At 35.6% G+C, this 25,960-nt stretch overlaps 1 protein-coding gene across 2 annotated transcripts in view; it reads right to left on the bottom strand.

Annotated features, from left to right (window-relative positions):
* LEMD3 (LEM domain containing 3) overlaps window positions 1–25,960 on the bottom strand; it is an 80,084-nt gene that overhangs the window by 19,721 nt on the left and 34,403 nt on the right. Inside the window, exons 2-4 of one of the 2 annotated variants that reach the window (XM_024257369.3) lie at window positions 17,624–17,661; window positions 12,592–12,658; window positions 10,003–10,070 (exon numbers count right to left, since the gene is read on the bottom strand). In XM_024257369.3, coding sequence (XP_024113137.2) covers window positions 10,003–10,070; window positions 12,592–12,658; window positions 17,624–17,661 — 173 coding nt within the window. The remainder of the gene's footprint in view (window positions 1–10,002; window positions 10,071–12,591; window positions 12,659–17,623; window positions 17,662–25,960) is intronic. The other variant, XM_054527356.2, reaches the window with a different exon arrangement.

Here is a 25,960-nt window from a genome sequence, read left to right as displayed (position 1 = left end):
GCTAACATGGTGAAACCCTGTCTCTACTAAACATACAAAAAAATTAGCTGGGCGTGGTGGCGGGCACCTGCAGTCCCAGCTATTCGGGAGGCTGAGGCAGGAGAATGGCATGAACCCGGGAAGCAGAGCTTGCGGTGAGCCAAGATCTCGCCACTGCACTCCAGCCTGGGCAACAGAGCGAGACTCCATCTCAAAAATAATAATAATAATAATAATAATAATAATAATAATAATAAACACAAAAAGCTACAGTTCATTAATATCTTTTTTTTTAAGTAGATATAAGCAGTTTCCAATTTAACTCATGCAAGAGTGCTTCCAGTAACTTTTCTGCTGCTACTCTTCAGTAGAATTAATCTTATACTCTATTGCTGCCTGGCTTAGACTTTGACTTACCCCAACCCCGCATCTGTGTCCCTTCTTTTTAACTTGTACCATTGCTGACCCACAGCTACAAGAAAATGGTTGGAAGTGAAAGAGAGATTAATAATTCCACAGCAACCCCTGCCTCTTCCTCAGCTCCACCTTAATTACTGGTCAGGTACTATCTTGTCCCCAATCCCTATCCCATTTCTTCAGTCCTTCAAACACAGTACAGTCAGTCCTTTTATCCATGGGTTCCACATCCATGGACTGAAATACTGAATAGAGTCAATATAGTCTATCATGAATCAAAAATATCTGGGAAAAAAACAGATGATTATGTCTGCATTAAACTTGTACAGTCTTTTTTTTTTTTCCTCATTATACCCTAAACCAGGAGTGTCCAATCTTTTGGCTTCCCTTGGCCCCATTGGAAGAATTGTCTTGGGCCACACAAAAAATGCATTAACAATAGCTGATGAGCCAAAAAAAAAAAAATCGCAAAAATTCTTATGTTTTAAGAAAGTTTACAAATTTGTTTTGGGCCGCATTCAAAGCCATCCTGGGCTGCAAGTTGGACAAGTCTGCACTAAATGATACAGTATAATAACTATTTACATACCATTTACATTGTATTATCAGTAATCTAGAGAAGATTTAAAGTATATAGTAGAATATGCATAGGTTATATGTAAAGACTACAGTATTTTATATAAAGGACTTGAGTATCTACAAATTTTTATGTCCATGGGGGTCCCGGAAGTAATCCCCAGATACCAAGGAAGAATTAATCATATTTAATATGCTTTAAGAGTCTCAGGATTCTTCTGAAAAGCAATGAAACTTGCTCCAGGAATTTATGACCAATCATAACACAGATCTACGGTATTACCTCTCAGAGATCAAATCTCAGAGGTTTAACTACCTAACAAAAAGAAAACAGGAAAACACACTGAATGGGATAAGATCGTCCTACTACTAGAAGTAAAAACCCATTCAATTATTTTATAAGGAATAGTTTGCTTGCTTTGGATTCTCACTATGCCTTTCTTCATGGAATATTTTATTCTATGTCTCCTTTAGCCTTAATCCAATCCCTTTTTTTGCCTGCACCCTGACATTCGTCCATCCCATAACACTGAGCCCTATAATCCTAACTCCTCCTTAGTCAAGATCTTTTTGAATTCTGATCCTTTAACTGTCCAGTCTATTAGCTATTACACTATCCATAAATTTTACTGTCATTAATGTTCTCATCTAGGTCAAAATTGAAAATAAAGACAATAAACAACCTTAAGCAAAATTTCTGTGGCATGTTATTAGAGATTACTCACTAGAGTGGCACTGATTTAATTAGAAAACACAGAAATTGAATTTATTGGGAAGCTACTATAATCATCAGGCACTGAGCTAGGCATTTTATATACTCAAGTCTCCCAACAACTTTGACAGGTATTAACAGCAGTCCCACATTCACAAAGAAACATGTCCAGAAAAGTTAGAGACTTTACCAAAATGTAATAGCTTCTACTGGCAGTGCCAGAATTTGACTCCAGATATAATCTCCTTATTATACTGTCTTAGGATCTTTCTGGTATCTACATATAAGTCATGCATTAAAGTTAAAAACTCAGTCAATATTTCTCTTTGTTGACAAGCATATCACAGGAGACTATCACCAAAACTTTGCTGAAAGCCTTAAAACATATACTACATTCTTAATTTTTAAAAAGTGGAGGAGTGACATCAGCAGAATAGGAAGCCCCAGACCCTCCTTCCCTCAATGAGACACTGATTCAACAAAAATATATGGACCAATTCCATTTGTGAAAAATCCAGAAATTAGTTAAAAGGTTCCTGCACCTAGGCAAGCACAAAACCACCTGTATCAAAGCTGTTAGGAAAATTCATGTCACTCACTTCCCAGACACTCTCATCACCCCACAGGGCAGTGCAATAGAGAGGAAACTCCCAATTTGTGGCTTCCTCCTCAGAAGGAGAACAGAAGACTAGAACATACATCTAATGATCTGACTTTTGGGGGCAACTGGTTTCTGTCGTGTCTGAATCTAATAGTTGAAAGACACCAAATTAAGGACTATTAAGAACAAAGGCAACAGCACTCACTCACCATTGTCCCTACCCCCAGCTCGGCATGAAGAAAGTTGAGAAAAACCCCAACTCTTGGCTTCTCCCTGGGGAGGAAAAAAGTTAGACATGCATCCAAAGTTCTGACTTCACAGGGGCAGGGAGTGTTGCCTGGCTGGCTTCTGCCTCACCTGATTCAAAATGCGGATAGGACTCAGTATACTCTAGATGCCTGGGGGCCACTAAGAAGAAAAAAGAGCTGGGCCAGGAGCGGTGGCTCATGCCTGTAATCCCTACACTTTGGGAGGCCAAGATGGGTGGATCACAAGGTCAGGAGATCGAGACCATCCTGGCTAACATGGTGAAACCCCGTCTCTACTAAAAATACAAAAAATTAGCTGGGCATGGTGGCGGGCACCTGTAGTTCCAGCTACTTGGGAGGCTGAGGCAGGAGAATCGCTTGAACTAGGGAGGCAGAGGTTGTAGTGAGCTGAGATCGTGCCACTGCACTCCAGCCTGGGCAACAGAGCAAGACTCTGTCTCAAAACAAACAAACAAAATAGTTGGATAGCTTATGGCAGCTCCAAATAATCTACAGACACCAGGGATAACCTACAGATACCAGGGATCAAAAGATTATAAATTATGAGAAAATAAACCAGCAAAACTTCTCTAATTGGAAATTCACAGGCAAAAATCCAGAGAGGACACAACCACAACCACAGAAAAGATATCTGACATCCAGAATGTCACATATTGGTAAAAGACTTTCTTTTTTTCTGACATCCAGAATACACAAACATATTGGTAAAAGACTTTCTCTGCACAAAGTCTACAAAGGTGGCTGTTTTTTTTTTCTGTTGTTGTTGTTAAATGCATGAATCCCAACACAAAGTAACAAGGCACATGAAGAACCACGAAAACATGGTCAAAGAAACAAAATACACTTCCAAAACATATTCTAAAGAAGTAGAAGTCTAAGAATTACATGACAAAGAATTCAAAAAAAGCCATCACAAAGATACTCAACAAGATCAGGAAAACAATGCATGAATCAACTAAGAATATCAACAAAGAGACAGAAAATATTTTTAAAACCCAGAAATTTTGGAGCTAAAGAATAACTGAATTTAAGAATTCATTAGAGGGGTTCAAGAGCAGACTGGATCAAACAGAAGAAAGAATCAGCAAACTCAAAGAAGGTCATTTGGAATTATTCTGTTAGACAAGCAAAATGAAGAAAGGATAAAGACAAGTAAAGAAAGTCTAAGGAACTTAATGGGACACCATTAAGCCAACCAATATAAGCAATATAAGTAATATGGAAGTTTCAGAAAGAGAAGAAAGAAACAGGCAAAAAAACAAAACAAAAACAAAAACAAAAACACTATGTTATCTGGGGCCCCAAACTCCCCAAACCTGGGGAAGAAAATGGGCATTCAGACTCAAGGAAGCCAATGAATCCTAATGAGGATAGACCAAAATAAGTCCATATTCAGACATGTTATGTTCAAATTGTTGAAAACCAAGGAGAAGAAAGCAGCCAAGACGCAAGCTACTCATCACATACAAGGGAGTCCCCAAAAGACTTTACAAAGCAGGAGAGAGTGAAATAACATATTCAAAGTACTGAAAGAAAACAACTGCTAACCAAGAATACTGTGTGTGTGTGGTCGGGGGGAGGGGGCAGCAGTACATCATACTATTAAAAATGGTATACAATTTTTTATTTCTGGAATTTTCCATTTAATATTTTCAGACCATAGTTGACTAGGGGTTACTGAAACTGTGGAAAGCAAAACCATGGATAAAGGGGACTACTACATATCCAGAAAAACCATCCTTCAAAAATGAAGAAATAAAGATTTTTTCAGAATAAAAGCCAAGGGAGTTAATCATCACTAGAACTGCTTCACAAGAAATGCTAAAGTGAGTGCCAAGTTAAATGAAAGGATGCTACCTAGCAATGCAAAAGCATATGAAAATATAAAGCTTGCTGATAAAGGTAAATATATAGACAAAATCAGAATACTGTAACACTGTAATGGTGGTATGTAAATCACTTAATTGTGATATAAAATTTAAAAGACAAAAGTATAAAAAACTTTATAAAAATATGTTGATGATACACAATATGAAAAGATGTAACCTGTGACATCAATAATATAAAGGATGAAGACAGATATAAAAAAGTAGACACTTTCCATGTGACTAAAGTTAAGGTGTTATCAGGTTAAAATATTACTGTGAATATAAGATAATTTATATAAGCCCCAATAGTAACCACAAATGCCTACAAAAGACACGTAAAAGAAAATGAGAAAGAAATCACAGCTTGTCACTACAAAAAAAAAAAGACACACAAAAGAGTAAGATATGGAAAAGGGGACAAAAACGCTACAACACAGAGAGAAAATATTCAATAAAAAAGGCAATATAAGTCCTTCCCCATTAGTAATTACTTTAAATGTAAATGGACTAAACTCCCAAATCAAAGCACACTGAGTGGCTGAATGAATAAAAAAAAAACAGCTCCAATTTTATCATGTGTACACCTTAGATTTAAGGACATACACAGGCTGACAGCCAAAAGATGGAAAAAGATATTCCATGCAGATAATAATGAAAAAAGAGTAGGGGTAGCCATACTTATGTTAGACAAATTTTTGACTTGCGCAACATAGTGAGATCCTGTCTCTACAAAAAGTTTAAAAATTAGCCGGGTGTGGTGGCATGTGTCTGTAGCCCTGGATACTTGCAAGGCTGAGGCAGGAGGATCACCTGACCCCAGGAGTTTGAGATTGCAGTAAGCTATGATCTCACCACTTCACTCAAATGTGGGTGACAGGCCTAGACTCTGTCTCAAAAAAAAAAAAAAAAAAAAAATCATCACATGAGACAAGGAAGGATATTCATTATATAAATGACAAAGGGATCAATTCATCGGGAAGATTTAACAATTCTAAATATGTATGTATCCCACATTAGAAAATCAATAAGGGAGCAGAGGACTTGAACAACAATTATAGATCAAATGGATCTAACAGAAATATACAGAAAATTCCATCCAACAGGAGTAGAATACACATTCTTATCAAGTGCATATGGAACATTCTCCAAATTAGATCATATGTTAGGCCACAAAAATCTTAACACATTAAAGACGACCGAAATCATACCAAGTATCTTTTCACACCACAATGAAATGAAACTAAAAATCAAAAGCAGAGAAAAACTGAGAAATTCGCAAATATGTGTAAATTAAACAACATTCTCCTAGAACAAGCATTGGGTCAAAGCAGAAATCAAAAGAAAAATTATAAATGTATTAAAATAAAAAAATAAAAAACACAACCTAACAAAATTTATGAGAAGCAGTAAAAACAATACCGAGAGAGGTTTACAGTGGTAAGCCTATGTTTAAAAAAAAAAAATCTCAAATGAGAAATCTAACTTTACATCTCAAAGAACTAAAAAAAGAACATACTAAGCCTAAGATTAGCAGAAGGGAGGAAATAATAAAGATTGGAGCAAAAATAAATTAAATAGAGAATTTAACAAATCAATTTTTGAAAAGATCAAAATTGACAAACCCTTAACTAGACTAAGAAAAAAATCAGAATTCATTTCTGAGTTTATTATCTATTTCATTAAAGAAGAATTAATGCCAATCCTATTCAAATTCTTCTGAAAAATTGAAAAGGATGAAACAATTCCAAACTCATTTTATGAGGCCAGCATTACTCTGAAACCAAAGCCAGACAATGATACTATAAGAAAATCACAGACTAAAATCCCTGAGATACAAAAATCCTCAAAAAAACACTAGCAAACTGAATTCAAAAGCACATGAAAAGGATCACACACCAGGATCGTATACCTCAGACACAAAGATGGTTCAACATACAAAAATCAAAATTGAGTATGCCACATTAATAGAACAAAGGATTAAAATCACATGATCCTCTCAATAGATGCAGAAAAAGCATTTGACAAAATTCAATATCCTTTCATGATAAAACCATTCAATAAAGAGGAACAGAAGGAAATTATCTCAACATATTAAAGGCCATACATGGAAACTCTTAGCTAATATCATACTCAATGGTGACAAACTGAAAGATTTTCCTGGCCAGGCATGGTGGCTCACGTCTATAATCCCAGCATTTTGGGAGGCCAAGGTGGGTGGATCACCTGAGGTCAGGAGTTCGAGACCAGCCTGGCCAACATGGTGAAACCCCATCTCTACTAAAAATACAAAAAAATTAGCCAGGTGTGGTGGCACACACCCATAATCCCATCTACTCAGGAAGCTGAGACATGTGAATTGCTTGAGCCCAGGAGGTGGAGGCTGTATTGAGCAGAGATCACGCCACTGCACTCCAGCCTGGGCGACAGAGTGAGACTCTGTCTCCAAAAAAAAAAAAAAAGAGATTTTCCTCTAAGATCAGGAAGAAGGCCAGGGTGGCTATTCTTCCCATCTCTATCTCTCGTAGCACTAGACATCCTAGCCAAAGCAATTAGATAAAAAGAAATAAAAAACATCCAAATCAGAAAGAAGTAAATTTATCTCTCTTAGCAGGTGACATAATCTTATACATAGAAAGCCCTAAAGATTCCACCAAAAAAATCTTGTTATTTGGCTGGGTGTGGTGGCTCATGCTTGTAATCCCAGCACTTTGGGAGGCCAAGGCAGGAGGATAACTTGAGCCCAGGAGTTTGAGACCAGCCTGGGCAACATAGCAAGACCCCTATCTCTACTAAAAAAAAATCTTGTTAGAATAAACAAATTCAGCTAAGTTGGAAGATATAAAATCAATATACAAAAATCAGTTACATTTCTATACACTAACAACAATCAATCTGAAAAGGAGGTTAAGAAAATAATCCCATTTATAACAGCATTAGAAAGATTTAGATACTTAGGAATAAACTTAACCAGGGAGGTGAAAGACTTACACACTGAAAACTACAAAAAAAAAGCTGAATGAAATAAAAGACACAAATAAATAGAAAGATATCTCATGTTCGTGAACTGGAAGACTTAATATTACTCAAATTACTATATCACTGAAAGCAATACAGCAATACAAAATCCCAATAGTATTTTTTGCAGAAATAGAAGACATAATCCTAATATCCATATGGAACCACAAAGGCCTCACACTGACTTTAAAATATATGACAAAACTACAGTAATCAAAACAGTATAGTATTAGCATAAAAACAGACATAAATGGACCAGTGGAACAAAATAGAGAACCAGAAATAAAGCCACTGATGTATGATCCAACAATCTTCTACAAGGGTGCCGGACTACACATGGAGAAATGACAATCTCTTCAATAAATGGTGCTAGGAAAACTGGATTTCCACATGCAATAGAATCAAACTGGACCTTTATCTTATATCATACACAAAAATCAACTCCAAATGGATTAAAGACTTAAATGTAAGACCTGAAACTCTAAAACTTCTTGAAGAAAACATAGAAGAAAAGCTTCTTGATGTCGATATGGGCAATAATTTCTTGGACATGACACCAAAAGCATAGGCAACAAAAGCAAAAAATAGAAAAGTGGGACTACATCAAACTAAAAAGCATATGTGCAATAAAAAAAAAAAACAGTGAATACAGTGAAAAAGTAACCTACAGAATGGGAGAAAATATTTGCAAACCATATATCTGACAAGGGGTTAATATGCAAAATGCATAAGAAACCCCCACAATTCAATAACAAAATAAATAGCCCAATTTAAAAATCAGCAAAGAACTTGAATAGCACTTCTCCAAAGAAGATATACAAATGGCCAACAGATAGGGTATTATATATATGCTGTATACATGCTATATATACACACAAATGTATATGTATATAAATGGTATATGAAAAGATGCTCAACATCAGTAATCATCAGGGAAACACAAATAAAAAACACAGTGAGCTATAAGGCAAATAAGTGTTAAGGATGTGGAGAAACTGGAATCCTACTATACTATTGGAAAGAATGTAAAATGGTACAGTCAGTATGAAAACAGTACGGAGGTTCCTCAAAAAATAAAAAGTTGAACTACCATATTATCTATCAATCCCACTTCTAGGTATTTGTCTAACAGAATTTAAAGTAGAGTCTCAAAGAAGTATTTGCATTGCCATGTTCATTGATGAATTATTCACAATAGCCAAGAGGTGGAAACAATCTAAAAGCCCATCAACATGACTGGATAAAGAAAATATGTGTATACATACAATGAAATGCTACTCAGCCTTTAAAAATGAAGGAAATATTGTCATGTTACAATATGGATGAAACTTGAAGATATTATGCTAGGTGAAACAAGCCAGTCACAGGACAAAAATTGCAGGATTCAACTTATATGAGGTATCTGTTAATCACACTGATGGAGGGAGAAAGTAAAATGGTGGTTGCCAGGGATGTGGAGCTGAGGAAAATGGGGACCTGCTGTGCAATGGGTATAGAGTTTCAGTCATACAAGATGAAGAAGTTCTAGAGATTTGCCGTATAAGAATGCACATATAGTTGTACGGTATACTTAAAAATATGTTAACAGATTTCACGTTATGTATTTTTTACCACAATTTTAACAAGGGGATGGGAGGCATGAAATTTGTATGGCATGACTTGTCCACATTCATATGCCAGCCACCTTCCAGGGATCAACGTTTCCATTTGCAAGAACTCAGATCTTTATGAAATTATCTTTATGGAAATGGACCGACAACAAGCTTTCCTGTATGGTTTTCAAATGCCACTTTCCACTTCTGAGAAATCAGAATGACATTTATCCATCTTTAATCTTCTGCTACCTTTCCTTTCATTAAGATTTTCCAGAAATTATTTACAGTAGTTTAGAAAATTCAACGGTAAGTTCTCTTAGTATTCTGAGAAGAAACTGATCTGGGACAGAAGATTTTAAATAAATGGTTAGATGTTTACCTGCTCTCTTACATGCTACTACTCACCTATCTCAATTTCCCTCTGACCAATGTTTCTTTGTACCCTTTCCAAATTAATATGCATTCTCTCATAGAGAATGTTCTAAAACAAACTAAAAAAAATTGAACAGGTGGCTCACGCCTGTAATCCCAGCACTGTGGGAGGCCAAGGCATGCGGATCACTTGAGGCCAGGAGTTTGAGACCAGCCTGGCCAACATAGTGAAACTCCATCTCTACTAAAAATACAAAAAACATTAGCTGGGCGAGGTGGTGGGTGCCTGTAATCCCAGCTACTCGCGAGGCTAAGGCAGGAGAATCGCTTAAACCCGGGTTGCGAACAGTGCAGTGAATCGAGATCAGCCATTGCACTCCAGCCTGGGGAACAAGAGCGAAACTCTGTCTCACAAAAGGAAAAAAAAAAAAAAGGTTGAACAATTTTACTTTCTCGTAACTGCTCATATTATACCAAACAGCAGGCCCAAGTTTTTAACAGTACAATTAAAATAATCAAATATATGATTCTTACAAGTAGCAATGATGTATATAATTTTTTAAAATATAGCTATTAAAATTCTAATTTCACTGCTTACTTTTAAATACGCAGCTGCCTCTTGAACAGAAAGCGTTCTTTGACTAGAACTGCCACATTCATGATCTCCTGGAAAGATTAGCATATTATTAATTTTGACTCAGTACTCTCTTAAACAGAAGAAAACAAACATAATTAATTCAAATATTTTATATATTATACAATTACAGGTTATATTATTATAATCAGTAAAGAAAGAACATGAACAATATTATTTATACTTTCTAGAAGAAATTCCAGTAAGAATATAAACAAAGAAATTCCAGTAAGAATATAAACAAATAACTACCCTTACATTAACCACAACTTTTAAATGCATTTCAGTCCAAACAAGAACATATCTTCCTATTATATTCCCAACTAAATTGTAAGCTGGTATAGGAACTATGTCACACTGATGCCTATCCACAGATCTTGGCACACAAGATGCCCTCCAGAAATATGTCTTATTCCTAAAAAGGAAAAAATTCAGCAAATTCATTGTGCTAACTTAACTTACACATCTATTCTTAAAGCTAATCATTTAAGGGTTCAAATAAGTTTGAATTTATTAATGAATTAAAGTATGTGCATTTTCAGAGTATAACTAATCCTATCTTTAGCAAGGGGTGTGCATGCCTTAAAAACTGTTATAACATAACCAGGTGTGGTAGTGTGCATCTGTAGTCCCAATTATTCGGGAAGCAGAGGCGAGAAGACAGCTTGACTCCATGAATTTGAAGCTGCAGTGAGCTGTGATCACCCTACTTCACTCCAGCCTGAGTGACAGAAAAGATCCTGTCTCAAAAAAATGTTGAAAAAAAAAATTGTTATAACAGACCAACAGGGAAATCAGGTACAAGTTTCCACCTATGATCTGGTTTCTACAAAGGGATGTGCTACATATAAATCTTTGGAAAACTACATTTATCTTTTCTTTTAATTGTTGATAAGAAGCGAATTCAGGGCTTTTTCTTTAGACTATAAGTGGTTATTAGAAATAAATTATCCTCCTATTGAACTCCAATTGTCATGTTTTCCCTTCCCTGTGTCTTTCAAGTAGTTAAAAAGCTTTTGTTGACATGAAAGTAGAATAATTAAAGTAAAATCCTTCCCAAATGTTTCTAAAATAAAAGTAGCCATGTTCTCATTTCAGTTTTGTTCAAGTAATCATTTTAATGTCAGTAGCTATAAAAAGGGGAGAAGTACCTATTAGATGAACAAGTCCTGAAAGTTTATTAGTGCATCCTCAGAGATTTAGATCCCATAGATTTAGAGCAGAGGTCTGCAAATTACAGCCCATGGGTCAAATCTGGCCTACTCTTGTTTTTATAAATGAAGTTTTATTGGAATACAGCCAAGCTCATTCACTTATGTAGTATTTATGGCTGCTTTCATGGTATAACGTAACTGAGTGGTTGTGACAGAGGCAAACTAACCTACAAAGCCTAAAATATCCAGTATCTGACCCTTCACAGAAAAAAAGCTTGCTGACCCTTACTCAAGGGGAAGGAATCTGTATCTTTAAAAGCACATCAGATTATGCTGATTTAGCTGGCCATGAACCATACTTGATAAAACAATGCTACAGAGATAGCTGTAGAAGCTTGTGTTAGCAATATCCCTAGCTAGCATAACTAGCATATACTTAACCTATCTCTGGGTGCTACAGCATACCAAATAAATGTCATTAGCTTGAAGTGTGTGAATGACAATCAAAGCAAAGAAGGCTTTTAGCGACATAATACAGAATTAAAAGCTTAAAAAATTGACCAGAATTAAGAACCCAATGGACAAAACAAAGATAGATAAGAGGATGGGAAACTGTCAGGATCCTAAATACCTTCATTCAACCAGAGAAGTTCCATATTTACCTATAGGCTGCTACCAATAATCTGGTTTACACAAAAGATCTGCTACATAGAAAAGTTTGAAAACTGCATTTTTCTTTTCTTATGACTGCTTACAAGAATCCAAGTTTCTTCTTTCAGATTATATGTAAAAAAAAAAACAAAAAACAAAAAACTAAAAAAAGTAATAGATAAGCTGCTACTGCAGTTTACATGTGCTAAACTTGATACCAATTCATCTATAATAAATTATTCCCATTTCAGACAAGTTGACTACCTTAGAGCTCTCAAAGAATTACTAAGAGCAGAATACGAGGAAAATGCAATTAATCAGGAGAGAAAATTACAGGAGAATAAATTTACTTTATCAAACAGAATGATACGTATATAACCAACAAAAGAAAATCTGCATTTGTATATTTAATCCAAGATTTTAGTCAATTCATTGCTTACCTAATTCCTCTGATACTTAAGCTTTCCGGATTTTTTGTTACCATTAATGCAATAAAGAAATTTGATCAACTTTATAACTATATTATATATATATATATATTACCTCTAACACAGATGGCAGGCAGGAAAAAAGCCTTGATTAAATACATATATAAAAATCAAAAATCACTCTGTATAGGTAATGAAAACTTCTGAAGAAAAATATTTCTCAAATATAACACTGGACTTGGAAAAAAATTTTCTACTAATAACATGTTACATACATTTTTCAAAACATTTTTAGCAACTATAAAAGTTAAAACAATTACCTGCAAGCTGTGCCAATCGATCATGAAGCTTATATAACGTGTTCATCATAAGTTTTTTTTCACTTTCCTAAAATTAAGAGAAGTTATTATGAAATACCCAATTACAAGAAAAAAAAACACCAAATAATTCTTAATCAAAAAGAAAAACAGTACATTTAAAATCACAGAAGCCACATAATCTGAAAGACAAATTCACATTTAAGTAATGGGCACCATATTTTTAAGAAACCTTAATCTAAGACTCTAAATTATTACTCTAAATATTTCACTTTCTGGAGAATGATTTAAAAATTGGCATAAGGTTAGTGCTAAAAAAGGTCTCACAGACAATAAACTCCATCAATCACCAAAGCAATGTTCCCAATCCCCCTCTACACAGTGTATTCTTATGTAAACTGTTCATATGAGACTGTTTTCTTCATCAAGGCTGCCCTTCATGTCTTGTTTTAGTCTAACTCAACCACATAAAACTAAGGGAATGAGTACTGGCACGTTGACTGATACTCAGTCCTCTCCTAGGCTCCCAAGGTGCCCCTGTATAAACTTATGAACCGTTAAAATGAAACAAACATTAAATAAACATCTACTAGGAGTTAAGAACTGTTCTCTCAGCAAAGCGAGAGACCCAGTGAACAAGATGGTTCCTGTACTCAAGGGCAAAAAACATATTAAATGTTATACAACAACTGCAGAGTAATACAGAAGATTCTCTTCCCTCCTTCTGTATTTACAGAAGAAGGAGGGAAGGAGGGAAGAGAATTTATGGAACAGAATATTTGAGTTTGGTTTAAAAGGAAAAAATAACAGATCAGCATTCTAGGCAATGGGAAAGACCCTGAGCAAGGGCATGAAGGCATGAAAGCATTGGTTATATTTATTACATAACCAGTAGCCTTGTTTGATTCTGCAAACTACTAGAAAAGTTGTTTAGTATTAACTACCAGACAGCCTTGGATAGCAACACAGAGAGTTTGACTTCATTCTGAAAATTTAGCAGGAGAGTAAAACAGACTTGTACATCAGGAATACTACCCGGGCCAGAATCTAGAATGTATAGGCTGGCCCGGAAGCAGAAATAATTGTATGAAAAGAGTCCAGATAGAGAATTATTGCAATGGTACAGCCTAAGTACCTGCCAAGTAGTCTAAAGCAACAAGACCTCCAATTTAAGAGCAATTACGATCAGGAGTGATCGACATAAATGATGGAGGGTAGGGTGGGGAGTGGGTAATAGCTTATTGCACTACCTAAAATAAGTCCATGATTTATCAGGGGGCTCTCTCTTTATTACTTTCTTTCTTCCTGAAGTTTCCAACAAAACAGATTTACTGGATGAATAGAACATAGAGCAAATTAAAGCAAGATATAAAAGACTGGAAAAGTAACATTTATATGTCTAATAACATGCAACCTCACCCATTTATTTTGTGGTGTATGTGCAGGGACAGAAGAGAACATGTTTGCACACTATGGGTGGCATGCTTTTGTCATTGCAGCTATAATCGGTTATACTAAGAGGAAAACTCAACAAAAGAACCAAGATCCTACCACCAGAATACCTGGTTTTATGTCAGATGGTTGACTGAGATAAGTTACTTATTCATTCAGTTTACTACTTGCCTTCCTACAGATACATATTTTTTGCCTCAATTTTATCTTAATCAGATTCTGAATCAAGCCAGTCCTTATCTTCACATAAGATCAAAAATTCAAACTGCAAAAATTAGACATCAAAAAGTAACAGTAGGCTGGGTGTGGTGGCTCACGCCTGTAATCCCAGCACTTTGGGAGGCCAAGGAGGGTGGATCATGAGCTGAGTGTGGTGGCATGTGCCTGTAGTCCCAGCTACTCGGGAGGCTGAGGCAGGAGAATCACTTGAACCCGGGAGGCAGAGGTTGCAGTGAGCGGAGATCATGCCACTGTACTCCAGCCTGGTGACAGAGCGAGACTGTGTCTCAAAAAAAACTAAGAGCAGGGGCTGAAACAGGATTCTGAAACCTAAGCATTTGTGATACATTAAACCACAAAATCATTTTTAATAAATATCTTCAACATAACAGGATGACTAGGTGTTCCAATGACAGTGTAGCTTATGGATGTGACACATAAAACCAAGGTGAATCTAGTTAAGTTTTAGGATTAAAGCAATGGAAAGTTTTGTGTTTCTTTTCCTCTCATCTGGAAGAGACTTATTTTCTTTTTGTTTTATATGTCCTATCATACCCTTCCTCACTCCCCTTACAAAAACAAAACAAAATTTAAACATTTGTCATCTGTCCTCTGATTACATCTTTAATAAACATAAGAGGGACCTGGGAATAAACTAGCTTTTACAAGAATTATCTTTCCAATGAAAATTTATTTAAGGCCGGGTGCAGTGGCTCACACCTGAAATCCCAACAGTTTGGGAGGCTGAGCCAGGAGAATTGCTTGAGCTCAGGAATTTGAGACCAGCCTGGGCAATGTGGCAAAACCCCATCTCTACAAAAAAATACAAAATTTAGCTGGGTGTGGTGGTATGCACCTGTAGTCCCAGCTCCTCAGGAGACTGAGGTGGGAGGATAACTTGAGCCCAGGAGGTTGAGGCTGCAGTGAGTCGTGATCATGCCACTGCACTCTAGTCTGGGTGATAAAAATGAGACCTTGTCTCAAAAAAAATAAACAAACAAACAGAGTTTAAATGACCATCTATATACTAGAAGGGCCTCAACTGCTATCCAAATGACCAACTAAATTATAATCTAAGTAGGTGTTTATGAGATATACTATTTACTTTATCTGTCTATCTATCTTTACAGTCTTGCTCTGTCACTCAGGCTGTAGCAGAGTGCAGTGGCATGATGATATATGCTATTAAGTGAATGAATACATTTTGAGAAAGAAACAGAAAGGCTTTGGTTCAATTATCTTTAGTATAAGTACACTAAACTAGCAGTAAATCTGAAAAGCATAGAAATCAACTTTTAAACTTACTTACTGGTTTACAGTTTGATTACGCTGTTCTTCCATTTTGACTGCTTTTCAGATTGTCTCCTAATATTTCAGCTTAATGTCTAACTACTGGCTTCCCTAATAATTCTGCAAACTACTTAAAGTTCCACAAGTAAATACATAAAATAAGCTTTCAAATAATCTTTCATTAAATAAAGGCAATTTTGTAATTTGAATTAGCTACCTTCTAATTGTGTTTTAGTAAGGCCCAGATTATTGTTTTTCATTTTGGAGGGAGAAAAATCTATAGGGTGACTCTATCCAATTTTCTCATATATTGTCACCATTAAATATTTCCCTCCTCAATCCTCAGCCAATTTTCTCTTCAAGGATTTTTTTTTTTTTTTTTTTAGATGGAGTCTCGCTCTGTAGCCCAGGCTGGAGTACAGTGGCACAATCTCGGCTCACTGCAAGCTTCGCCTCCCGGGTTCAGGCCATTCTCCTGCCTCAGCCTCCCAAGTAGCTGGGACTACAGGCACCTGCCACCATGTCCGGCTCATTTTTTGTACTTTTAATAGAAACGGGGTTTCACTGTGTTAGCCAGGATGGTCTCGATCTCCTGACCTCACGATCCGCCTGCCTCGGCCTCCCAAAGTGCTAGGATTACAGGCGTGAGCCACTGCGCCCGGCCTCTTCAAGGATATTTTTAACTGTTTGCATTATGCCTTTGATTAAATAATAATGAATTTTAACACTTGTGATATGGTTTGGCTCTGTGTCTCCACCCAAATCTTACCTTGAATTGTAATAATCCCCACATGTTGTGGGAGGCAGTGGTGGGAGGTAACTGAATCATGCATGGGGTGGATTTTTTTCCCCATGCTATTCTCGTGATGAATAGTGAATAAGTCTCATGTGATCTGATGGTTTTATGAAGTGGAGTTGTCCTGCATATATTCTGTTGCCTGCCACCAGGTAAGACGTGACTTTCACCTTCCGCCACGATTGTGAGGCCTCCCCAGCAGAACTGTGAGTCAATTAAACCTCTTTCCTTTATAAATTACCCAGTCTCGGTATGTCTTTATTAGCAGCGTGAGAACAGACTAATACAACTTGGCAAGGGGCCCTGTACAGAATGAGCATTTAATATAAGTAAACAGCCACTATCTTCATTATAATTATTACTATTATTCAGAAGTTCAGAACTTCAGTTTCTTCCTTGGGGAAAATTAAACAGAAGAAAATAGTCTTCAGTAAGTATACTGTACCAAATTTAAATTATGACACTGTAGCAGTGTTATACTTAATAATGCAATTGAAAAAGCCAACTTTGTTTTAAACAATTATCACTGCAATAGAATATTACTAATCATTTCAGAGTTCCACTTTAACAATAGAAAGTAATATTCTATGGATGTGATTACACATTATTACACATCCTTCAGTACAACAAATAATGTTTTCTATACAGGTCTATATAACAGTTCCTATAATAAAAAATTAACAACGAATTACATGCTTAAACATCTTAATCTCTGAAGTCCCTGTAATGATGGGTAAGTGAAAAATATTTTTATATAAGTAAAATTTAGGTTAAAATTAGTATTATAGCACTCTTTAAAAAATTAAAGAAATAGCCTGAAGGATATGCTTCCTTTCTAAGTCCTTTTGATGGTCGAATAGGCATGCCAATATGCAGAAGATCCAAAGAGGTAAAATGAGGGCAAAACGGACAAAAACTGCTAAGGCATCCAACAACTACAGGCAACAGGCATACTTTTAAGTGTAAGAGATCTACTGATGATATGCCACTCCCATTTTACTTGGCAGTAGTCTTTTACAGTAAAGTGATAAACAGTTCAGCTCTTAAGAGAAAATCTGTGTCAGATTTAATTATACGACAGTTAGGGAATACTCAGAATAAGAAAGCCTATTGTTTTAGACTAAAATAACCTTAAAATTACTATTTTTTTAGTTGATAAAACCTATTGTTTAAGACGAAAATAACTTTAAAATTACTTTTTTTAGTTGATAGTCATTCTCATGCTTTTATCATATAAAACATGACACGAAATTATCAGTATTACGATCGTTTACTTACTTGTATCTTTCCAAATGTTTCACCAAAGGGGTTTTCTACTATCAAGGAAGGAAAAAAAGAGAAGTATTAGCATCACTTAAGAATTACAATCCCCCAAACAAACTCTCTGAAATGCCAGCATGTACTTTGCTAAAACTGGATATAAATATGTAAACCAAATGTAAACAAACTGGTGATAATAAAGGTTAGGGAAGTAATTTTTCAGTGGTTTTCCTCACAATCATTGAGATCAGGTGCTCTGGTGTCACAGAAGCTGAGTTCAAGTCCCAGCTCCACCTCTACCACTTATTAGTAATGTCTCTGAACTAACATCTAATTAGCTACTCTAAATTGTAGTTTCTTCTTTAAAGGAGTATGGATAACAATGATACCTACCTTATACAGTTGTTGTCAGGATTAAATGAGATGAATAAGATAAAATGTTTGACACAGTGTCAAGCACTTAATATGCACTCAATACACACTATCCATTATTATTACTGCTAATGACCAAATCATTTGTTTCTACCTTAACTTGATTTCTCTTCAAAATAAAGACTAAGAAGCAGTTAACTACTGAAAGAAATCTACAAGATGCTTTAAAACTGAATAATTCATTTAGAATTCTGACTTCTAATGATATTTTTTAAATCCACCTTCCTAATCCTTGCCAACATCTGAAAAAGCGGCAAGAAAAAAAAATACCGATCAAAGTAACTAAGAATTAAGGCTCAGTATTAAACAATTCCAAATTTCCAATAAAATATTACATAATAAGGAAAGGATTTACCACTTTCCATCCAACCCCTATGCCCCTCCTTCACCTCTAAATTAAGATAGAAAAATGTTTATGGCTGAATATGTAGCACACCTCTCGGGGTTTTTATTCAGAGTCTTCTTATCATTTTGTTTATTTTGATATTACATATGAAAATATTCAAAGCTTTCAGATACCTATAAACTTTAATATTTTATATAGACTATACATCTGTATAATCCTGGTCACAACTAAGACTAACTAAGACTAACTGATCTTACAAAGTAGTTCACACTGACCAGGTTTCCTTTCTGAGATGCTTTTCTATTTTTATTTGAGAAAACAGGAAGTCCCATAGGAACCAGGAACTGCCTGATTCTAAGAAACTTCATGTGAGACCAGCTTAACAAGGTACAATAAAAGAGCAAGGAAAAAAAAAAAAATGTATCCTGTTATCATCATAAGGGATTTTGCTAATGGATTTTTAAACAACATTTCTCTATACATCAAAAGGGTTTTAATGTTGGGAAAGAAAAAGTTTTGAAAGATATTACAGAAAATCAAAAGTACTCAAAAGGGGAATAGGGAGAAGAATAGCTTCAAGATTAAATAAAATGTTAAGGATCAGAACACATGGACTAAAAAGATATCCTTTTTAATAATATTAATTTTTCAATATAAACATTGAACAGCTATATCTAGCTCAACATACTACCAAAAAAAATGCCTTGTCATTTGGCCAAACAAATGACAATAAATTAGCCAAACAACACAGAGTGTAAAAGGTGTTTTATTTGCTCTTTATAAGAACAATTCTTAAAAATGTAAGTGTGCAGTTCCAAAAACAAGTTTTAATGTCTATGAAGAAAAGCTATGCTAGTATTGCTTCTTTGATTATATACAAACTTACTTTTTGTCGAGACTATCAAATGGAAAATCAGCTCTGTGAGTAGCTCCATAAAAGCATAACTGTAAATTATGAATGTTCACCAGACTGCTCTACTGTGGGCTTCTCAAGACAGGGAGCGTGTGTCATACACATGTGCATGCCCAGAACCAAGCATAGTACTAGATATATAGTTAGTGCTTGAAAAATGCTGGTTGTGCTATCTAGGCACTCTTCTTTATTTCACTTTGTGTGTTAACACTGAAGCAAAAGTTTTCAATTTTGCAGGAAGCTGGAGGAGGGTATGTTCTGAGCTACTAAAAAGGGAGAGGGATAGGGTAACAGAGAAAGCTGAAGAGAGGGAAAACAATTTTGCTGAAAATATTGCTCTGCCCCTAGTATCCTTCTAGATTTCTGCCTCTTGCCTTGTAGTCTAAAATACCTGGAGTATAACATACCTAAAAAAGCCAAGAGTATACTTTCCGCCCAACAAAACTTCTGTTAAAATTTTTTTCCCCAAATGCTCATGATAATCGCCACCTATTAAATGAACAGAGACCTATTAACAACAGCAGAAGTAAAACATATCCTTGGGGTTAAGTTTTTACAAGAAAACACCATCCAAAAACAGCAACTCTAACAAATTAAAAGCCCTCAAAGTTTTCAAAGTATCTTTATACATTTTTTTCTTTCCCCAAATCATTTCAGTATTTCTAAAGACACACCAATATCTTCTATCACATCCAAATTACCTAGTCTTTTAATGGAAACAACACATACTGTTACCCCTAGTGAAAATATATAACACCCTCTCCCAATTAGGTAACTGAAGAGAAGAAACCTTGTTTCAAAAGCATCCCACAACAAAAATTTGCCACTTCATTCTTTATTCAGTCACTAGAAAACTAGGGAGGGACCTGAGAGTGAATTACAGCTCTTATCCCTTATCCTAGAGCAATGATAATGCCAAGATGGTACTTCAAAATTTACTCTTCCATCCCCTAAAGGCAGAGCCTTGAAGCCATTTTTGATCTGTTGTCCTCCTTTAACCTTACACTCCCAACAGCCTCTCACTATTGCTTTTTTGGACATTTCTTCTTCAATACTTTAGTTCAGATTATTTCAAGCCTCAAATATACCAAGCTTTTCTTTGTAAATGTCCTTAATATTTTGACTTCTTTTCCCTTTAAACTATCCTACTAACTGTAAAAATCAAATTCCTTAAATGTTTCATTAGAACCCTCAAAATTTTCCAATGGTTCCTAATCACACTTTGTTGCAAGGAACAAATTCTTATCTTGTGATAACTTCTTATAAGACACACAATGCTTCTCCTCCAAATCCCTCCCTTCCTCTACCCCCACCAATTCCAAAAATGTTACTAGTTTTACTCATCTTTTCTCAAATGTAAACTGTTTTCCATTCTCTTACATAGAAATAAAATTTATCATCTGTTATGAATTCTCAGATAAAAAGGAAAAACTTGCGAACACATCTATACGTTTATAAACTTCAAAGTATATGCTTTGCTAGTTTAAGAGTCCTAAGCATTTGGAGAATAAAGGATATGCTATTTATGACTCAGGAAAACAGGCAATGGTACATTCAGGATGCTTTCCTACGCTTTCTTTGGATCAACACAGCCAGCTTCAGTCTAATATGACAATTTTTTATTCTGTATACATGGAACCACTGCCAATTACAACACACAAAAATATTCTCTCAGAAGACTGAGCATTTGATCTTTCTGGTCTTCTTTAAGCCTGAATGTTTTTCTTCTCCATTCTGCCTTGAAGGTTCAGTTCGCAGCTATGCTACCACCATGAAGGATGCCTAATCACTGCAGTTCATCTCCTTCTCAGAATCCCCCTTCTCAGAATCTCAGTAATTTACTACCTTTTATCATGATTTCAATATTTGGTGTTCTACTCCTCACCCCCAGCCCCAACAAGACTACAATATTGCCACGTATCTCAATGCCTTTGCAGATAGTGGGTACTATGCACATGCTGAACAAATAGAAACTTGAGGGCATACTATAGTCTCCTAGAATAGCAGCTTCATCAATGCCAGAAAAAGTACTATAGTCTTGATCACTACAACCCTCTCTGTTGAATAAAAAGGAAATTATGTTTACTGAGTTCCTAATACGCGCCAGGAATAATGCTGCTGCCATGTACTCAAGAGGTACCTCATTTCATCCTCATAACACTACCGTTTAGAGTAGATATTAGCCCCATTTTTGCAGACAGAAATATTGAGACATGTTGAGGTTAAGTTGCTTCCTTGAGGTAAACAATTTAGTAAGTTGGGATTAAAAAATATGAGATTCAAACCTATTTATGTCTGACTCCAAAGCATACATAACTCTCATCATAGGAATAACTACAGAAAACAAAACATTGGTTTTATATAAAGAAAGCATGCTCTAAAACTTTCCAGTTTTGAATCATTAATTTGGTTATTATATAATGCATCAAAAATGACAAAAATAGGGATATGGGGGGAAAACACTGCTGTTGGAAAATACATTATTTTCTCTTAGATAAGGAAAAAAATTCTCTTCAAAACAAATTCTCCAATTGTAGTCTAGGGAAGTATTTTCTGTGATACGTAAAAATATAAAGTATCCCGTGATTTCCATGGACAGAATTATTCACTCCCCCCTTCTCTCTCAGGCCATGGCATTCTGTTCATGACTACTACAGAGTATACCACATGGCATCAGTTTAAAAAAATTATAATTTCTGATTTAGTACCATACTAAACGATATTTTCATTTGGCTTCATCTTGCAACATAAAATATTCGCAAACATATAAAGTGCCTACTATGTCCAGGTATTATGCTAGTTCCAGGAGATTTAAAAATAAATATATATAAGCCCTGTCCTCAAAGACAGTTCAGTCCTGGAGGGCAGCAATTCTACAGACAAGAGTTTTAAAGGCAGTCTCTTGTATCTAAAACTCCATGACCTTAAGGCTAGTGTGACCTTAAGGACAGTTTTAATAAAGTCATCTAGGCAGTTACATTCAGATGCCTGAATGAGCAGTTATTTCTCTGTATTACATCTTTATGTAAACAGACATTCAAATTCTCAAATCCCACCTTCTAGCATTAATGGTTTAAGCACAGCATAATTTTATGTGAAGAAAGCAAAGGGGCTGTGGGTGAGGGGGAATGTTTCCAATAGCTGCAAAACACTGCACCTGTGTGGCAAACACTTCTGCATTTCACTATCATCCAGAACAATCTAAAAATGGACAGGGTGAACCAGGCAGGACATGTTTTTGCAACACAGCATTATGCCCATTTGTTTTCTGAAAGTTCTCTAATTGTTTCATGGCTTTATTAAATAGATGGTCATTCTAGATGACAGAAACAGTTCCCCTGATGTATACTTAACAAATTATTATGAATATTGAGATTACATAATCAAAATAGGAAAAGTTTTATGGACAAAATTATCTATTACTGTCTTCCATACAACTTGCCTAAGGTAAACTCTTATACCACCACCCTTGTATTCATTAATAACTTTTCAATTGTAATCCCACCTATTGATCTGAATTTCGAGATACAAACCTAGATAGGGATAATCAGTTAAAGAGAAGGGAAAGGGCAAGAACACAAAAGCTTCTCCACTTCTGCTCTCCTACAGAACTCCCAATTTTCACCTGTCCTTGTTTGAGAGGCAAAAATCCCATGCTGTTTTCAAATAAACTATTCTTTAAAAATAACAAAGTACACACTGATTTTGTAAAAAAATTAAAAACTTTAAACATGGCTATCAAAGTACTAAGAATATAAAGAAAACTGAAAACAATGTGTCTAAGGAAGTAAAAGGTCAAAACTCAGAATCAAGTTTTCCATTATCCTTATTACTTAGCTGGTTCTTATTTATATATGATAAAAAAAAATTATGATCTCTTTCAACCTTGTAATCTGAAAGTCTCACACTTGCTCACCATAAAAATGGAGATTCTTGAGGGGGGCGGAAAACTGTTATCAGACTGATATGGTTAGGGTCTGTGTCCCCACCTAAACCTAATCTCAAATTGTAATCCCCATGTGTTGAGGGAGGAACCTGGTGGGAGGCGATTGGATATGGAGGCAGTTTCCCCATGCTGTTCCCATGATAGTGAGTTCTCATGAGATCTGATGGTTTTATAAGCGGCTCTTCCCCATTTGCATTCTCTCTCTCCTGTCGCCTCACCTTGTGAAAAAGGTAGTTGCTTCTGCTTCTCCTTCTGCCATTATTGCAAATTTCCTGAGGCCTTCCTAGCCTTGCAGAACTGTGAGTCAATTAAACCTCTATCCTTTATAAATTACCTAGTCTTGGGTATTTCTTTATAGCAGTGTGAGAATGGACTAATACAGAGACTATAACTGAAATTACTTACATTTACTCAAGCACTAATTCCACATTATAATTGTACCCTCAGTTTGAGATATCTGTAACAAAAGCTGTAAGAAAGACTTTAACCACAGGCTTTTCAACAAGTCCTTATGAAGTATATTCTGGCGAGATGTGGAGAAAAAGGAATGCTTTTACACTATTGGTGGGAGTGTAAGTTAGTTCAACCATTGTGGAAGACAGTGTGATGATTCCTCAAATATCTAGAGGTGGAAATACCATTTGACCCACCAATCAATTACTGAATATACCCAAAGGAATATAAATCATTCTATTATAATATGCACACATATGTTCACTGCAGCACTATTCGCAATAGCAAAGACATGGAATCAACCTAAATGCCCATCAATGATAGACTGGATAAAGAAAATGAGGTACATATACACCATGCAACACTATCAGCCATAAAAAGGAACAAGATCATGTCCTTTGCAGGGACATGGATGGAGCTGGAGGCCATTATCCTCAGCAAACTAACACGAGGACAGAAAACCAAATACTCTATGTTCTCACTTATAAGTGGGAGCTGAATGATGAGAACACACAAGCACATGGAGGGGAAAAACCCACACTGGGAACTGTCAGAGGGTTGGGTGGGGTGAGGGAGAGCATCAGGAAAAACAGCTAATGGATGCTGGCCTTAATACCTGGGTGACAGAATGATCAGCGCAGCAAATCACCATGGCACATGTTTATCTGTGTAACAAACCTGTGCATCCTGCACAAGTCCCCCTGAACTTAAAAAAAAAAAAAGAAAAAAGAAAAAAAGTGACAGTTTCTTAGAAGCTATTGATGACTTGTCTTACTTTGAACATCAATAGTTTAAATGTACCAATTAAAACATCAGTGTGGATAACAAAACAAGACCCAAGTATAAGTTGTCTGTAAGAAATCCACCTCAAATGTAAAGACACATATAGATTAAAAGTAAAAATATGGAGGAAGTTATACCATGCTAACACTAATAAAAGAAAGTGAGAGTAGCTGTATTAATTTCAGATACTGCAAAATTGAGAGCAAGGAAAGTCATCAGTGACAAAGAGGAGCATTACATAATGACAAAGGGGTCAATTCTCTAAGAAGACATAACAATACCTAATGTTTATGTACCTAACAACAAAGTATCAAAATATGTGAGGCAAAAACTGATAGAAATGAAAGGAAAAAAAGAAGACTCCACTAATATAGAGACTTCAACACTGCTGTACCAGAAATGGTCAGATCCAGCAGGCAGAAAGTCAGTAAGCATAGTTGAACTCAACAAATCATTAATTAACCGGATATAATGAACAAAAGACTACTTCATCAAACAACAACAGAATACACAGTCTTCACAAGCTTACGTGGAATGTTCACCAAGATAGACCACATTCTGGGCCATAAAACATGCCATAACAAATTTAAAATAGAAGTCATATAATGTCTGCTCTCAGGCTGCAACTGAATTAAGAAATCAACAGAAAGATAGCTGCAAAAATCCCAAAATACTTGGGGATTAAACAACATTTCTAAATAACACATGGGTTTACAAAGAAATCTTGAGACACTTTAAAATATTTTGAACTAAATGAAAACAAAATGTACCAAATTTGTGGGACATGGCAAAAGCAGTGCTTTTGAGGGAAATTTATTAAATTTATGTCTAGTGTTCCATTATTGGAACGCTAAGCATGTAAGAGTTCATACCCTACTGCACAAGATCATTGCCAAGGCCTGATTGCAGAAATTCAAAAAATTGCAACCTAAGGCATAAATGACTTAATGAATGCATAAATTAGAAAAGAAAGACCTAATATCATTTATAAGTTTCCACCTTGGAAAATTAGGAAGAGAATAAATTAAATCCAAAGTAAGCATAAGAAAGAGTGAGAATTAGAGCAGAAATCAATGAAATTAAAAAACAGGAAATCTATAGAGAAAAATCAATGAAACCAGAAGCTGGTTCCTTGAAAATATTAATGAAATTAACAAGCGTTTAGGTAGGCTAGCTAAGAAAGACAGGAAACAAATTACTAATATCAGAAATAAAAGAGGACATTACTATGGATCCCATGGATATTCAAAGGATAACAAAAGAATACTGTGAACAACTCTATACCCACAAATTTGACAACCTTGATGAAACAGACCAATTCCTCGAAAGACACAATCTCTCAAAACTCACAGAAGACACAACCTGAATAGGACTATACCTATTAAAGAAATGGAATCAGTAAGTAATAACCTTCCAAAATATAAAGCACCAGGCCCAGATGGAGAATTCTTCCAAAGATTTAAGGAAAAACTTATACCAATT

This window comes from Pongo abelii, chromosome 10 (genome assembly GCF_028885655.2).
Source record: "Pongo abelii isolate AG06213 chromosome 10, NHGRI_mPonAbe1-v2.0_pri, whole genome shotgun sequence".
NCBI lineage: Eukaryota > Metazoa > Chordata > Mammalia > Primates > Hominidae > Pongo > Pongo abelii.
The sequence above is the reverse complement of the archived record's forward strand: the minus strand, read 5'-3'. Positions and strand labels throughout refer to the sequence as shown.